The following is a 16,601-nucleotide window of genomic DNA, read 5'->3' as shown; positions in this document are numbered from 1 at the left end:
GGAGGTCACTTAATTATTGCCTCGCTGCCTCTGCCTGCTTCGCTTTGCCCTGCTTGACTTCTCTGGCCCAGCAATCTCTGCCCTGGAACAATGCTGGGGGATACTTCAGTTACCTTGAAAACCATGAAGAGCTGACCTCAAGACAGAGATGTGGACAAGCCAGAATGGTCCAGGAAGTGGTTCTGACAAAAGAATAAGAGTGTGGACGCTGTTCCAGGATGAATTACTTGGAAGCGCGGAGCCGTTCAACTGCAACTCCTGCTGCCGGGTTGCATGGCTGCTGCGCCAGGCTTCCCGCTGACCCGGAAGGGGAACGCAGGCTCTGGAGCAGGTGCAGGTACAGAAACCTCTGCGGTGCTGGTGCGATTTCCCCACTGCCCGATGCAGGGTGGGGCCCACAGGGCTGGGCACAGGCAGGGGTGGCACCGGGTCTGAGCGTCATCTGCTCCTAGCATCCGGCAGGTGGATTGCCGGAGGGCAGAGGTAGCCACTGCTCCCATGTAGAAGCTCGCCACTGTAGAAGAGGTCAGATCACTGCAAGCTCCTAGAGGGCAGGGAACGGGCCTACCACCTCTGTTGTATCGTCCTCTCCCGAGTGCTTAGTACGGTGCTCTGCACACAGTCAGCACTCAATAAATACCACTGATTGATCGATCACCCCCATGGGCTCTGGGGTGAGCAGCAGTAGCAGCATTCATGCCAGGCCCCGCATGCGTCACTGCTGGCAGAGCGAGGGCTGTGCATTGGGCAAGGAAGCACATCCCCTCTCTGGCCGTGCTGCCCAGGGATAGATGGTGGCGGTGGTGGGCGTGGTGGCCATTTTAAATGCCTGGGTGTACCAGCCAAAAAAATTCCACTTTCAGCTCCGTCTCAAACGGTCTGCCAGCAGCGGTCTGCCCACTTCCAGCCCAGGACAGTCAGCACTGCCCCTTGCCTAACTCCCAGACGTGCCCTTGCTTCCCATCTGCACCTACCCAAGATCTTCTCACTGCTCCCTCTGCAGCTTATCAGTCCATCAATCAATGGTATTTATTGAGCGCTGACTGGGTGCAGAACACTGTACTGAACACTTGGGAGAGTACACTACAGCAGCGTTGGTAGACATGATCTTTGTCCTCAAGGAGCTGATAGTCTAGCTACCAAATTTACATCTAAGTGAAACAAAACGCCTGAGCTCCTAGGACTCTGGTGCCAGAGAGATGACGTGGATAGGGTCCAAGAGACACAACTGATCCTGCTGCCCAGAAAACAGGAAGCTTAGGGGTCACGTCTACCAACTCGATTGTAGTGTCCTCTCCTAAGTGCTTAGTATGGTGCTCTGCACGTAATAAGTGCTCAATAAATTCATTTATTCCGTTGTATTCATTGAGCGCTTACCGTGTGCAGAGCACTGTACTAAGCGCTTGGGAGAGTACGATACCACAGGACACAGACACATTCCCTGCCCACAACGAGCTTACAGTCCAGAGGACTGTACCATTAATCGAATGACTGATTGATGAACATTGCCCAACTCTTTTGAGTTTTCACTTGGGGGTAGAGCTGGTTGATGGCTGGAGTAAGAAATCAGTCTCCCCCCCCCCCCCCCCCAGGAGGCAGGGGTAAGAGCTAACGGAAGGGCAGAAAAGGAGTTGAGTGGGTGGGTCGCGAAAAGAGGGGGAAAGGGCCAAGCCAGACTCAGCGAGCCCGGAATGGGGGAGGCAGAGGACAGGGAATGGGGAGGGCAGCTGGAGCTGGGGATGGCGGGGGGGGTGGGGGGGGGGTGTTGATAGAGAAAGTGACCCGAGCCGAGCAGAGGGCAGTCAGAGAACGGGATAAGGGCAGCGGCAGAGAGAGGGCAGAGGTGAAGCGGAGCCCAGGCGGGCCGGTGGGATGGGAGTGGAAGCGTGGTAGAGGGGAGGGCGAGGGGAGGGCGAGGGGCAGGCAGGAGGGCCGGGCCGGAGGGGTGGGGCTGGGAATTGGACGGGGGCGGAGGGTGGAGGCCGGGCGGGGCGGGGCGGGGCGGGGGCAGCCTCCCACGGGCTTCGGGCGGCGCCTGAGGGTTCCTGCAGCCGGCTCCAGGGTCGGGGTGCGCCGCGCCCCCCTCTCCGCCCCACGACCCTTCGTCTTGCCTCCCGCCGGGAGCCGAGCGGGGCCATGGAGGGATCGGATTGAGGATTGAGCGGAAACCCCCGCGAGGGGATGGGGGTGGGGCGGGAACTGCCGGCCAGGGGCTCGGCCCTGCTCCCCAGTTTCCCAGCTCCTCTCCCCTGACGGCGGGGGGCACGGGGTGTGTGTGTGTGTGTGTGTGTGTGTCCGTGTGTGTGTGAGGGGGGGCGGATTTTCCAGAAACCTGGAGATTTCCGGATAGAGGAGGGTGGGGGCGACGGGGGCGGGGGCGGGTTGGAGGTGGGAGGGAAGCAGGGGCCGGGGCCAGAACGGGAACAGTGCGGGATTCTCCGAGGAGCCACAGACAAAGGGTGAGTCCGGCCAACCCCACGTTCCGCCGGAGAAGGGAATAAAAATCCCCTCTCCGAACCCCGCTTCCCCGCCGTGCCCCACGCCCCGCTGGCTGGCTCCACGGCCCGGTGATCCCGCCCCGCTCCGGCTCCCAGCTCCCTTTTCCTCGCTCGTACCTCGCCCGGCCTGAGAGGCGGCTCGGCTCCCCCGGCCGCCTCTCTCTCCCCGGCCGCCTCTCGTTCTCCTCCCTTGCTGTCCCCCCGCCCCTCTCTACCTTTTTGGGTTTTCCCCCCCGGGACCTCCAGGGGCCGCTGTTCCCCGGCCGGACCCCCGACCTCCGGGGCCCGGCCGGACAGAAAGAAGCCCCCTCCGGCCCCGGGCAGGGCACAGGGGCGACCACCGGGTGGCCCCGGCCCTGGCCCGGCGGGCGAGCTACTCCTTCGGGGGCGGGGGGACGGACGGCGCCCAACCGGCTCCCCGGAGGGCAGAGGCCCGGAGCTGTCCCTGGTGCTGAGCGCGGAGCGGCGGCGGCGGCGGCCGGGCTGGGCTGGGACCGGGCGAGGACTAGGCTGCGAGGGGGCTAGGGCGGGGGTGGGCAAGAGAGGGAGGGGAGAAGCGGTCGGAGAGGGAAGCGGAGGGTTGAGGGGGATGGGAAGGACCCGCCCTCCTCTCACGGCTCCGCCTCAGGCCCCTCCCCCAAGGAGCCCCCGACTGGGGTGTGGGACGGCCGGGGAGGTCTTCTCTTCCTCTTGGCACCCCGTCCCCCCGCGTGGGACGGAGAAAGGGTTTATTCGGCCTCATCACGGTGACCGGCAACTCGGGAACCCCGGTGGCCGGTTAGGCTGAGCCCCCCCCCCCCCCCCGGAGGACCCGAAGAGAGAGAATTGGGGGGGGGTCTCTCGAGCCCGGCGCGGGCCGGGGAGAGCTGAGTTAGGGTCCCCCAATCGCTTTGCTTTGTTTCTACAGGCTGGGCAGAGTTCTGGAGCCGCCAAACCCTCCCGGGCCGGGGGGGGGACCCGAAGACACCCTATCCACTCCCTGCAGCCCCCAGCCCCTTTCGATGACGGGTATTCTTGGGTACATAATACGGATGGCGCTGTTATTGCTTGAGAATACGCGTAGTCGAGGGAGAGGCACCGACGTCTGGTCCCCTGGGTTTTTCTGGCACTCCCGGGGCCCCAGAGTCCTGCCCCCTCCCCCCCGCCACCCGACCGCTCCAGAGATCCTCTCCCTTCCTTCTCTCCTTCCGACTCTGCCTCCCCACCCCGTTCTACTGTTCCCACCTCCAGACTTGGTTCTCTTCCTTCCCTTATCCAGTGCCTGGGAACGGGAGGGAGAAAAATTACGGAGGCCATAGGATGGGGACGGGGGGTTGGAGGGGACGGTTGGTGGGGGGGGGATGTTTCCCCACTCAGGGGCCTGGAGCTCGATCTTCTCTCCTTGAATCCCGAATCCCGAACCAGAGAGATCAGGGAGAGGCTGGGACAGTAGAAGCGTTGGGCTTTGGAATTCCCAAATAACCTGCAGAAGCGGGACAGAAAGAGGGAACATGAGCCCAGAATCCTGCCACCTGCCATTTCCCACCCCGTCCCTCACCAGCTCCCCGCTCCTTCCCTGCCTTGGAATGTGCCTGAGCTTTCCTGGCTCCTCGAGTCCATGTTGAAACGTGATCAAAGGAAGGGAGGCAGGGAGCCTGGGTTACACGGCCCAGCTTGGGGAGTTGGGATAGGAGGCTTGCCGGGTGCAGGTCTCGGAAGGGATGGTAGGGACATCTGAGGGACTGGGGCCTGCGAGTTGAAGGGGCTGGACCTGAACCACTGGGAAGAAGTGGAGAGCCTGGGAAGAGATGAGGACGGAGGCAGTGGTGCCGAAACCATGGGGGCAAGGGGAGCAGTTGTCCTACCGGGTTCCCAGCTGTGCAGGCAAAGCCAGTGTTTTTACCCTCCAGAGTTGTGGGCCTGGACTTCCAGCCTCCCCTCATCCCACGCCTCCGACAAGGCCTGAGAACTCCCAAGCAGGCTGTGAAGAAGGAAGAGTTTCCAAATGAGGCTGGAAAGACTCATTCCTTCTTCAGTCTGCCTGCCACACCCGAGTCCTATCCCACAGGCTCCCCTTCCCCTGGTAAAGAAAAGCGGTGTGGTCTAGTAGATAGAGCAGGGGCCTGGGAGTCAGAAGGTCCTAATCCCTGCTCTGCCACTTCTCTGCTGCGTGACCTGGGGCAAGTCACTTCACTTCTCTGTGCCTCAGTCACCTCATCTGTAAAATGGGGATTAAGACTGCGAGCCCCACGTGGGGCACGGACCGTGCCCAACATGGTTGACTTGTATCTACCCAAGCACTTAGTACAGAGCCTGGCACATGGTAAGTACTTAACAAATACCATAAAACAAATACCATAACAAATACCTGCCCTCCCTCTCCTCCCCTCCCCTTCCCATCACCTACACGCAAAACAGTGCCTCAAAACGATTACCTTCACCTCCTTGCTCTCCCCTGCTGTCCAAATAGTCTTCTCAGAGTTTCTCTAGTTTAACCCCAACTCTGGTCCACGTTTTTCACCCCCACAGCTGTACCCTGGAACATCGTCTGGGTTTGGAGCTTCTCCCCTCACAACATCTCCCCCCATGGTGCCCCCAAAACACTGTGAGAAGTTAGTGCCTATGTGTACTGTGGTTGTGTCTACGGGTATGTGTTTGAGTATGTAGTCTTGTGTTTGGGGGTGTTTCAGTGTGTGGCCTTGGGTATGATTGTGTGATGGTGTGAAGGTGTGCGCATCTTGGTTGGGGGCTGGGGCTGTGAGTTAGGGTGGGCATACCTGCATCTCTGGCTGTGCAGGTAGGTCTGTGCACGTGTACTTGGGAGGCGGGGGGGCCGAGTGTGAGTGTGGAGGAGGATGTTCTGGGACCACAGGAAAAATAAAAACAGAAAGCCCCAGCTCTATCCAAACCCAACAGCTCTCCTAGCCTAGAAATCTGGTAACCAAAATTCCCAGTTGCCAGGCAACACAGTTGCCATGGAATGTGTGAAGTGACGGGCAGCTCCAACAGAAACAGACGTCACCCTGGTGGTTCTATTTTCCAGTTCCAATTGATGTCTCCATCTTTGGTTTTTTCTCTCTCTCAATCTTTGTGTCTGTGCTTTGGTCTCTTTTGCTTGTTGAAGATGGATCATCTCTCTCCTACCCTTTCTGATAATGACCTGATAATCTTGCTAAACTTGCTACCCGAGCTGGCATCCAGCTGAAGAGTGAAGCCATTGTTTTGGCCCGCACAGCTGTTTGGGCAGGATCCATGGCCTTGCTCACCCTAGGTCTCCAAAAAAACCTGAGAGTTCCTGAACAAGATGAAAAGACACCCCCCCCCCCCCCCACTGGGTCTTTCGGAGTCATTAGCTTTTCAAAACCTGCCCGCCCCACCAAAGCCCCCAACTCACTTGCTTCCCACCTCCATTAAAAACCCTGCCCTCTTTTGTCTCTACATTTAAAATGAACAGTTACCACCGACGATCCCAGTTCAGCCTTAACCCTGGGGGTCAGAGAGCAGCAGGCCTAGGGGAAGTCCTCTCTTCTGCCCCTCACCCCACAACTCTCTCTCTCTCTCTCCCTCTCTCCATTCTGCCCTGAGAAATATCTCCAAGGGATAAAGAGACCAAAGCAGCCCCTCTTATACTAAGGGCAAAAAGGGGAATCCAAGGCACAGAGAGAGGAGGGGACTCTAGTAGCAGTAATAGCAGTAGTAGCAGCAGCAGGAGCAGGAACAGTTTTAATAATTATTGAGTGTCTACTTGGTGCAGTGCACTATATTAGATGCTTGGGAAGTACAGGATAACTAAGTGACACATTCCCTGCCCACAAGGAGCTTTCACTCTAATGGTGGGGGGGGGACACAAACATAAACATATTTACAACTAGAGAGGTCAAAAATAAATAAATAAGGCAGACATATATACATAAGTGCTAAAGAGCGTGTAAATAAGTTCATAAGTGGGCAGGGATCGTGTCTACCCACTCTGCTGTTTTGTACTCTCCCAAGCGCTTAGTATAGTGCTCTGCTCACAGTAAGAGCTCAATAAATACCACTGACTGACAAGTGCTGTCTGTGAGGAGATGGCAGTTATCCTTTAGAACAAGGGACTGAACTAAGTTCTGATTTGTAGGCTTTTACATAAAGCATTCAGTTATTCAATTTCCCACACACAAACCCACGTACATGAACAAGCCCATACAGAAACATATACCTATAATCACAGATTCACACTTATCCACTTACACACACATTATATAGACAGGTACACAGTTTGAACAGATCCTGGGTCCTCATGAGGCTCAGTCCAGGAGAGGTTGAGGCAGAACCTCCGTCAGAGAACTGGACAGGTTGGGAGGGATCCTATGGGGCATGAAGATGCCCAAACGTTTCCAACTTGCTTTGGGCCTTCTCAGTCCCAGATGGACTAAACCGAAGTGTCCCGGGAGTGGCAGCAGAGGGAATATGACAGCAACTGGGAGCGAGAATGACCTCTCACTCCCACCCCACCCTCCCCAAAAGTCAAATTCTCCCCTAAACAGATCAATCCACTTCTTCACCTAATATCTCAGTCACGCGGTCTCTTCCCCTTCTCACCTGTGACCCACGGGGTTGTGTGTGTCCGAGGCTACGTCCCACGGACCCGAACCTATGCTTCGAGTCCATTCCTCTGTAAAACGTAGGGTCTTGGTTTTTCCTCATCAGGTTTGATGCCACTACATTCTCCAGATGTGGGTCTGCATGTCTGTCCATGCTTCTGGGTCCACGTGTGTGTCTCCCTCTCTGTCTGTGCCATAATGGGTTGTGTTGGTGTTTCCCTTTGGATACATCATCTCTAGGCCTGTGTATCTAACTGTGTGTGTAAGCGTCTTTAGGCTGTACGAGTGGCTATCCGGCAGAAGCTGTGCGTTCAACGTATGGCAGGAGGGCAATACGCACTGAGGTAGGAGCAGCAGCGTGGCCTAGTGAGCACAGGCCTGGGGGCCAGAAGGACCTGGTTCTAATCCCAGCTCTGCCACTTGTGTGTGGTTGGACCTTGGGCAAGTCACTTCACTTTTCTGTGCTTCAGTTCCCTCATCCGTAAAATGGGGATTACATCTGTGACCCTACGTGGGATATGGACTGTGCCCAACCTGAATGGTTTGTTTCTCCCCCAGCGCTTAGTACAGTGCCTTAGTAAGAGCACAATCAATCAATCAATCACTCAATGGTATTTACTGAGAGTTTACTAAGCCAGGGCACTAGAACAGAATTAGCTGCCACGCTCCCTACCCATAACAAGTTTATAATCTGGGGGGGGGGGGAGACAGCCATCAATCTGAATAAATAAGTAATTTATAATAATGTTGATATTTATTAAGCGCTTACTATGTGCCGAGCACTGTTCTAAGCGCTGGGGTAGACACAAGGTAATCAGGTTGTCCCACGTGGGGCTCACAGTCTTAATCCCCATTTTACAGATGAGGTAACTGAGGCACAGAGAAGTTAAGTGACTTGCCCACAGTCACACAGCTGACAAGTGGCGGAGCCGGGATTCGAACTCATGACTCCAAAGCCCGTGCTCTTTCCACTGAGCCACACTGCTTCTCATATATAAATTAAAGATGTGCACCAAAATGCTGTGGGGTTGGGGAGAATATCCAATGTCCAAAGGTGCACAGACGACGCAGAAGGAGAGGGGGCGGGGGGAAAGAGGGTTTAATTGGGGAAGGGCTCTTGAGGAGCATAACCAACGCCACCAAAAAAATGATAATTAAAGAAAATAAAGAAGGTAGAAGCCGGAGCGGCGACAGCCAGGCTGCGCGGGGCCGGACTCTCCGCCCACTCTGCCTGGCCGGGCCCGAGCGGCGAGGAGCGCAGAGGGAAGGGGAGCGCAGAGGGAAGGGAGCGCAGAGGGAAGGAGAGCGCAAAGGGAAGGGAGCGCAGAGGGAAGGGGAGCGCAGTGTGAAGAGAGCGCAGAGGGAAGGAGAGCGCACAGGGAAGGGGAGCGCAGTGTGAAGAGAGCGCAGAGTGAAGGCCCGCCCCTCGACGGGGAGTTTGTCCAGGCCCTCCCCGCCTTCCCGCCAAAGAGCGGCAGCGGGGCGGGGCAAGGCCGGGCCCGGAAGCGGGGCCCGGCGGCCATGGGGGAGGCCTCGGTGGGGGTGTTGCGCGGCGCCGGCCCGAGCCTCCTCGTAGTCGGGGAGCCGGGCTCCGGGAAGACGGCGCTGCTCTTTGCGGCGGCCCTGGAGGCGGCCGGGGAGGGGCGGGGGCCCGTGGTCTTTGTGGCCCGTAGCCCCCTGCAGAGCCTGCCGAGGGTACCAGGGTGGGCCGTCCGGGACCCGCTCCGGCTGCAGGTAAAACCACTCGATCATCGAGCGCCTGCTGCGTGCGGAGCACTGAGCTGAGCGCTTGGAAGAGGACGGAGTTCGGAGGCAGGTCACCGGCCCACAACCGGTTTACGGCTAGAGGGCGGAGAGCCTGGGGATAGGAAGGGGCGGGGCGGGAGTTGCCAGGCGGGGAAAAAAGGCCTTGAGAGCAGGGCGCTCATTTTAATAATAATAACGACAACAGTGATGATGGTGTTTGTTAAAGACTTACTGTGTGCCGGGCACTGGACTGAGGGTGGGTACGAGCCAATCAGGTCGAACACAGTCCCCGTCCCCCATGGGGCTCACAGTCTTAATCCCCATTTGACAGATGAGGTAACTGAGGCCCAGAGGAGTGAAGTGACTTGCCCAAAGCCACACAGCAGACAAGGGGCAGGCCCGGGATTAGAACCCATGACCTTCTGACTCTCGAGCCCGTGTTCTATCCCCTACCCCATTCCCTCAATCGGATTTTATTGAGAGTTTACCGTGCGTGGAACACTGTAGTAAGCGCCTGGGAGCTGCTAGGCATGTTCACTGCCCACAGCGAGCTAACTCATTCCACTTCCCCACCCACCCCCATTCGAACGAGCTCTGCCCCCTTTTCCATTTGGAAGCCTAGTGGCCAGGGACCGGTCGAGAAAGGTGTGGGGAGCCATTCCGCCCAGCCAGGGTCGTCGAGGGGAGGGAGGGGAGACCCCCCCCCACCCACACACAAACACAAATCCTGTGACCCAGCCCTCGAGGCCGTCTTTAAGGATTTTGCCCACTCCCTCCTTCGTTATGTGCTAGTGATGGGATCAAAGTCCACCTATTTCCTACTCCTGTTCCCTGCCTCCCGCCTCCCCCAGTTTTGAGTTCAGAGGACCCCTGATTCCCCAGAAACCAACTGGTGTCCATGGCTGTCAGTGAAGTTGACGTTTTGACTGTTCTTGTTTCTTCTCAGCTTCCTCCCCCCCCCCCATCCCCTTTCGGAGAAGCAGATCTCAGATGCATCAGTGTGTCTGTAGTGGTGTTAGTGGATATGCCCCAGGCAGCAAGTCACAAATGGCTTAGTGGATAGAGCACAGACTGGGAAGTCAGAAGGACCTGGGTTCTAATGGCAGCCCCACCACATGTCTGCTCTGTGACCTTAGGCAAATCACTTAACTTCTCTGGGCCTCATCTGGAAAGTGGGGATTAAGAGTGCGAGCCCCATGTGGGACAGGGACTGTGTCCAACCTGATTAGCTTGTCTCTATCTACCCCAGCGCTTAGAACACTGCTTGGCACACAGTAAGCGCTTACGTACCATAATTATCACTATTTAGGGGAGACAGCATGGTTTTTGCCAGCTACCGAAGACCACATTAACTACCACCTGAAGCTCCCTTCCCTTCTCTTTTCCAATCAGTCAGTGGTATTTACTGAGGACTTACTATGTGCAGAGCACTGTACTTGGGAAAATACGATACAAATGATGACCTTGACAGCTACTTTACTGACAAAATCGATATCCTCAGCTATTGATGCCTGTTTACTTGTTTTGTCGTCTCTCTCCCCGCTTCTAGACTGTGAGCCCGTTGTGGGCAGGGATTGTCTCTATTTGCTGCTGAATTGTACTTTCCAAGCGCTTAGTACAGTGTAAGCGCTCCATAAATACGATTGAATGAATGAACTTCCCAAAGTTCTCCCCCTCTTCTCCAAGGCGCTCCCACCCTTCCATCCACTCTGTCATCCTTCCCAGCCGTTTCTTGGTCTCCTTCTGATCCTATTCCTTGTCACCCCCTGAAGACACTTATGCCCCCTCTTCTTCCCTCCTTGACTGCCGTCTTCAACTGCTCGCTCTCTGATGGCAACTTCCCCATTGACTTCAAACACGCTCACGTCTCGCTTATCCTAAAAGAACTTTCTCTGGATCACAGTGTCCCCTCTAACCATCCCTACTGCCGTTCCCGGCCAAACTCCTTGAATGTGTTCTACGCCTACATCCATCGGCTCTACTTCCTCGCTTAGCCGTAGCTTTTATTGAGCGCCTGCTTGGCTTGATATACTGTACTAGGTGCTTGGGAAGTACAAAATAATGCCACATTCCCTGTCCACAACGTGCTTACACTCTCATGGGGGAGCCAACTCTTCCAACTCCCATTTTAACTCTCTACGGTCTGATTTCTTTCCCCTTTACTCCAGCGAGACCATTCTCTCCAAGTCACCGGTGTCCTCCTAATAATAATAGTAATGGTAGTATTTGTTAAGCACTTACTATGAGTCAAGCACTGAATTAAGCACTGAAGTTGATGCAGGTTAATCAGGTCTGACAGTCCCTGTCCCCCATGGGGCTCACAATCGAAGTAGGAGGGAGAACAGATATTGAATCTCCCTTTTACAGATGAGGAAACTGAGGCTCTCTCCCTCCTACTTACCCACTCTCTCTTCTCACTACTCCCCAGCTCTCTCATTTCACTCCTTTCAACCCAACCTATTCATTGTGCCTTGATTTCACCTCTCCCACCTCCAGCTCCTCACACACAACCTTCCTCCTGTCTGGAACTCCTTCCCTCTTCTAGTCTGCCAGACCTCAGCTCTCTTCCTCTTCCAAGCCCTGCTGATATCGCACCCATTCCAGGAAGCTTTCCCCAGTTCACTTCTGTGCATATTGACTTGAACCCTTTACTCATGTATATATTAATGTTTTCTTCCTCCTTCCCTATCTGTAATTTATTTCACTGTCCATCTCCACTACTAGCCTATAAGCTTCTGGAGGTTGGGGGGGAAATGTGTCTACCTACTCTGTGGTACTCTCCCAAGCACTTACTACAGTGCCCTGCACTTAGGCGCTGAGTCAATCAATCAGTGGTATTTATTGAGCACTTACAGCGAGCAGAACTCTGTACTAAGCACTTGGGAAAGTACAATGTAACAGAGTTGGTTGACCTGATCCCTGCTCTCAAGAATAAATACTCTTGATTGAGTGCAGTGACAAGGCAGGAGATGGATAATTGTTCTCCAAGGCCATGGCCACCGGCAGGAAGGAGAGGGCAACCAGAGAAGTAGAGAAGTAGAACTAGAATAATAATAATAATAATGTTGGTATTTGTTAAGCGCTTACTATGTGCTGAGCACTATTCTAAGTGCTGGGGTAGACACAGGGGAATCAGGTTGTCCCACGTGGGGCTCACAGTCTTAATCCCTATTTTCCAGATGAGGTAACTGAGGCACAGAGAAGTTAAGTGACTTGCCCACTGTCACAGAGCTGACAAGTGGTGGAGCTGGGATTCGAACCCATGACCTCTGACTCCAAAGCCCGTGCTCTTTCCACTGAGCCACGCAGCTTCTCTAGAAGAAAAACATCATGGCCTAGAGCACGGGCTTGGGAGTCAGAGGGTCTGGGTTCTAATCCCGGCTCTGCCGCTTGTCTGTCTGTTGCGTGACCTTAAGCAAGTCAATTCACTTCTCTGTGCCTCATCTGTAAAATGGGGGTGAAGACTGTGAGCCCCATGTGGAACAGGGACGGTCCCCAACCTGATTAGTTTGTATCCAGTGCTTAGTATAGTGCCTGTCACATTGTAAGCGCTTAATATGATTTTAAAAACAAAACAAAACCAGGTAGGGCCTGCAGGACTAGGTTGAGCAGAAGCCAGTATTCCAGTTTCAGCCCCAAGAGAGTTGTGAATCCTGCTGTCTCTTTGAGCTTCCTGAATTGTCTCTTTGGAGACTGAGACTGTCTTTCTTGCTGACACCCGCCCTCCCCTACCCCCAACTTCTCTCCTTCCTCCAGAAAATCCGCTTCCTGTATCCCCACTCCTCCCAGGAGCTGCTGCAGCTCGTCAGCTCCATGCATGAAACCCCCAGCCACATCCCCTCCCTCCTCCTCTTGGATGGGCTGGACGAATACTTGACTGAGTGCAACGAACAACCGCTGGCCACCCATCTCACAGCCCTGCTCGTCGACACGGCCACCTACTTCTCGGAGAAGCTGGGGCCCGGCCACTCGGAGGGTGCGGTCACCTCGGGCTTCAGCCTCATCGTCTCTGTACGGCCGTCGGCGCTGGAGGAGGAGGCCTCCCTCCAGACGGCTCTACTCGAGCGCTATTTCCCCATGAGGTGCTGGCTGGAACCCGAAGAAGTTGGGACCCAGGAGTCTGAGCAGTTCTCCTTCCGGACCCGGTTTTCTGGCTGGCACCGGCTGGGCTCCCAGGACCAAAAGCTGGAGTGGCGACTAGGATTCGGGCCCGATGGCGAAATGAGGATTTCCTTATTCTCCTGACCACGGCCCCGGGACTTCCCAGGGCTGGCGGAGACAAGCGAGGCCGGCCCGGTGCCTGTTTCAGCTGGGCACGGAGAAGAGAGCAACATTTTTCAAGATACTCTTCCACCCATGAAAAGCAGAGAGGTGGGGGTCAGGCCTGGGTGGGGGTGTTTCAGTTTCCAGACTTTTCACCTGCTCTTATTTTTATTTATTTATTTTTTAAAAATTGGGACAAATAATGGAGAGCTTGGTGAGTGGCAGCTTGGTCGGGGGGGTGGGGTGGGGGGAGGTGTCCCTCTGTACTTAGTTGGCCTGTCAAGGCAATAGCAGGAGAGCCTACCTCCCACTTCTTTAGACTGTTGCGAGGAGTAGCAATTCAACAGAAGTGTTGCAAACCTGCCAGCCTATGGCCCTGGGGAGTTGCAGGAAAGTGTATTTTATAGAGGAACCTGGGTTGGAGGTTGGTAAAGGTGCTTGTACTACAACTGGACCTTGTTACCTAGGTACTTACCTGGTTTGAAAATAAAAATGAAATGGAAACAGGCCACTAAGCCAACTGGAAACTTGACATTCCGTTTCAGAGTCTGGTTAGTAAATCAGGACTGGGGATGGAGGTGGAGTTGTATAATAATAATAATAATTATGATATTTGTTGAGTATTTACTATGTGTCAGGCGCTGTACTAAGCACTGGTGTTTAAGGGCTTGTGTGCCAAGCTCTGTCCTAACCACTGGGCTTGATACAAGACAGTCACATCAAACACGGTCCCTGTTCCCATAGTCTAAGAGGGAGGGAGACAGGCATTTAATCCTCATTGTGCAGAGAGGAAACTGAGGCCCAGAGAAGTGAAATGACTTGCCCAAGGTCACCCAGCAGGGACTAGAACCCAGGACTCTGGACCTTCATTCCTGTGCTCGTTCCATTTAGCCATAGGGCTTCTCGAGTGTGGCTTCATGTGTGGCTTCACGTGTGGCTGTGAAATTGCAGGGGGATTCCGCAAGGGGAAGTTGGGGTGGATTCTAGGGCCTAGTCCTGTGTGGGAGCAGGAAAGGGCCTTAGATCTGCCCCAGACTAAAACTGGGATTTCACTAGGCAGGTGCTTTATGGTTGCCCGCAGGGAACCGTGCAGGGTAGAGGCACTCCTGCCCCACCACGGCTAGGTTTCTGAGACCCGGCAAGGCTGCTTCAATCCCAGTCCTTCCCCCACCCCCTGTACTGACTGCCCTGTGCCAACCTGCCCCAGCAGCTCTGCTTACTGCTACCTAGGCCAGGTGAGCTCCACCAAAGGATATCCTCAGAATCTGAAACCTGAAGAAATCTCTCAAGTCGAACCAGCCACTTTCCAACCCCCGGAACCTCCCAGGAGATCCAGGACTGCAGACGTGGTCCATTCCAGCCATCCCTGATTGGGACCGTCCCGGCTAAGAGGGAGACTTTGGGAATGCTTCACCTCGGCTATCCCACCCAGACTAGCTCCAGCTCGTGCTCCCTGATGATGGCCAGGTAACTGGCTGTCGGTATCTCGGGTCATCCTCGATTGGACCCTGAGAGGAGAGGGAAGCTGACAGGATGTGATCTTTGGTCTTGCTACTTTTGTAATAATAGTTATGGTATTTGTTAAGCACTTGCTCTTTGCCAAGCAACCTTCTAAGCACCGAGGTAGATACAAGGTAATCAGGTTGGACACAGTCCCTGGCCCACATGGGCTCACAGTCTTAATCCCCATTAAGACTGAGAAGTTCCAGAAGGCACAGAGAAGTTAAGTGGCTTGCCCAAGGTCACACAGCAGACAAGTGGTGGAGTCGGGATTGGAACCCATGCCCTTCTGACTCCCAGGCCCATGCTTCATCCACTACACCATGTTGCTTCTCATGTATTATGTGTCAAACACTGTTCTGAGCGCTGAGGTGGATACAAAATAATGAGGTTAGACACAATCCCTGTCCTACTTGGTGCTCACAGGCTAAGTAGGAGGGAAAACAGGTATTTAATCTCCATTTTACAGTTGAAGAAACTGAGGTACAGGAAGTGAAGTTACTTGCCCCATGTCACTCAGCAAGCAGTTAGCAGGAGATTAGAAGCCAGGTCCTCTGACTCCCAGGCCCGTGCTCATTCCACTAGGCCACACTGCTTCTCTAGATGCCATTGATTGAGGGTTGAAAGCCAATTGCCTCCACTTCCTCCCCCAGAGCAGTATTTACAGCAAACTCAGGTACCCTTCTTTTATACCAAAGAAGCGATATAAAAGTATTTACTATGTATACCGAAGCCAAGTCCAAATTTTAGTCTCTCAGAAAATAACAGAAACTGTAATTAGGCCCCAGAGACTTTAATCCAAAATCCTGGATTAACCACACTTCCCCTAGTCTGGTAATGATCCTTGAATTAACCTGGGTTACCCCCAAACTAGCAACATCTACTTAGCTCTTCTGGTGGAAGGCCCTCCCCGAGGAGCTGCTTATTTGGCTGGATCGCTCATCCAGAACAAACTTGTTCAGATCAGGGAAGGGAAGAGAGCTCCTTCCTCTCAGCCTCCCTTTTCCTTCTGACCTCCCCTTTGTCCCAGGCCTACCCTGGAATTGGCTGAGCTCCAACAGAAGTCATCAGGTGAGCTGTCCATTCTGAAAATGATTGACGGTATGTAAACGAATGAATCTCCCCTCAAGCCAGGAGCGTCTAATGGCCGAAAGGCCTGCGATTTCTCCTGGTGGCCTGAGCCACCGGCACAGGCAGCTGGGCTGGTTTCGTCTCCTTTTATTATTATTATCATCATCATTATTATTATTAGGGCATTCGTTAAGCGCTTACTGTATGTCAAGCCCTGTTCTGGGCACTGGTAGATCCAAGTTAATCAGGTCGGATACAATCTCTGTCCCACTTGGAACGCACAGTCTAAGTAAGAGGGAGAACAGGTATTGAACCCCCACTTTACAGTTGGGGAAACAGAAGTGAGGTGACTTGCCCAAGGTCACACAGCAGGCCATTGGCAGAGCCAGAATGAGAATCATTCAATCGTATTTATTGAGCGCTTACTGTGTGCAAAGCACTGTACTAAGCCCTTGGGAGAGTACAATAGAACAATAAACAGACACATTTCCTGCCCACAACGAGCTTACAGTCTAGAGGGGGAGACAGACATGAATATGAATGGATAAATCCAGGTCCTTTGAGTCCCAGGCCCGTGTTCTTTCCACTAGGCCACACAGCTGATCTCAGACCAAGCTGCTGCTTTCCTTCCATCTGCTGATCCAACACCCCCTCCCCCCCCCCCCCCCACAGCTGCTCTAGCAGGGCAGCGGTTCCAAGGTGAACCAGGGCATCCACCATCTCAAGTTCAAACGCTATCTCCTGACTGCCTGAGCCAGCAGAGCGGAACTTGGAAGCACGGGCGGGATACCACCCCCGCAACCGAAACCGCTAGACAGACATCCCGGGCCGGGAATACAGCAGGCGTCCCTCACCCCTGTCCCCACCAAATAAGGTATGGAGGAGGGCGGGGGGATGGACATTGGACATACAGAAGTCCGAACGGCCCGGAAGGACAGTTGATAAATACCTGCCGCCTCGG

The 16,601-nt window shown here is 54.6% G+C and overlaps 1 protein-coding gene, 1 long non-coding RNA gene and 1 other non-coding gene across 3 annotated transcripts; 2 read left to right on the top strand and 1 right to left on the bottom strand.

Annotated features, from left to right (window-relative positions):
- The first annotated feature begins 3,486 nt into the window (after positions 1–3,486).
- Positions 3,487–3,586, top strand: MIR137B (microRNA mir-137b). The gene has a single exon (NR_034669.1). It is a non-coding gene; the product is annotated as a microRNA mir-137b (primary transcript).
- Positions 3,587–3,645: 59 nt separating this feature from the next.
- Positions 3,646–5,371, bottom strand: LOC114807308. The gene is made up of 3 exons (XR_003755354.1): positions 5,255–5,371; positions 4,913–5,013; positions 3,646–3,960 (listed from the first exon to the last, which is right to left on the bottom strand). It is a non-coding gene; the product is annotated as an uncharacterized LOC114807308 (long non-coding RNA).
- Positions 5,372–8,580: 3,209 nt separating this feature from the next.
- On the top strand, positions 8,581–13,601 carry SWSAP1 (SWIM-type zinc finger 7 associated protein 1). The gene is made up of 2 exons (XM_029053353.2): positions 8,581–8,794; positions 12,563–13,601. The coding sequence occupies exons 1-2, from the start codon at positions 8,582–8,584 to the stop codon at positions 13,049–13,051; spliced, it is 702 nt and encodes a 233-aa protein (XP_028909186.1). The 5' UTR covers position 8,581; the 3' UTR covers positions 13,052–13,601.
- The last annotated feature ends 3,000 nt before the right edge of the window (positions 13,602–16,601 follow it).

This window comes from Ornithorhynchus anatinus, chromosome X2 (genome assembly GCF_004115215.2).
Source record: "Ornithorhynchus anatinus isolate Pmale09 chromosome X2, mOrnAna1.pri.v4, whole genome shotgun sequence".
In the NCBI taxonomy this organism is placed as follows: Eukaryota; Metazoa; Chordata; class Mammalia; order Monotremata; family Ornithorhynchidae; genus Ornithorhynchus; species Ornithorhynchus anatinus.
The sequence above is the reverse complement of the archived record's forward strand: the minus strand, read 5'-3'. Positions and strand labels throughout refer to the sequence as shown.

What these genes read in the sequence shown, in the direction of transcription:
- SWSAP1 (XM_029053353.2), top strand. Translation starts at nt 8,582, where the DNA reads ATGGGGGAGGCCTCGGTGGGGGTGTTGCGCGGCGCCGGCCCGAGCCTC. An exon ending in GGGACCCGCTCCGGCTGCAG is followed by an intron (nt 8,795 to 12,562) that starts GTAAAACCACTC and finishes TCCTTCCTCCAG; the next exon opens with AAAATCCGCTTCCTGTATCC.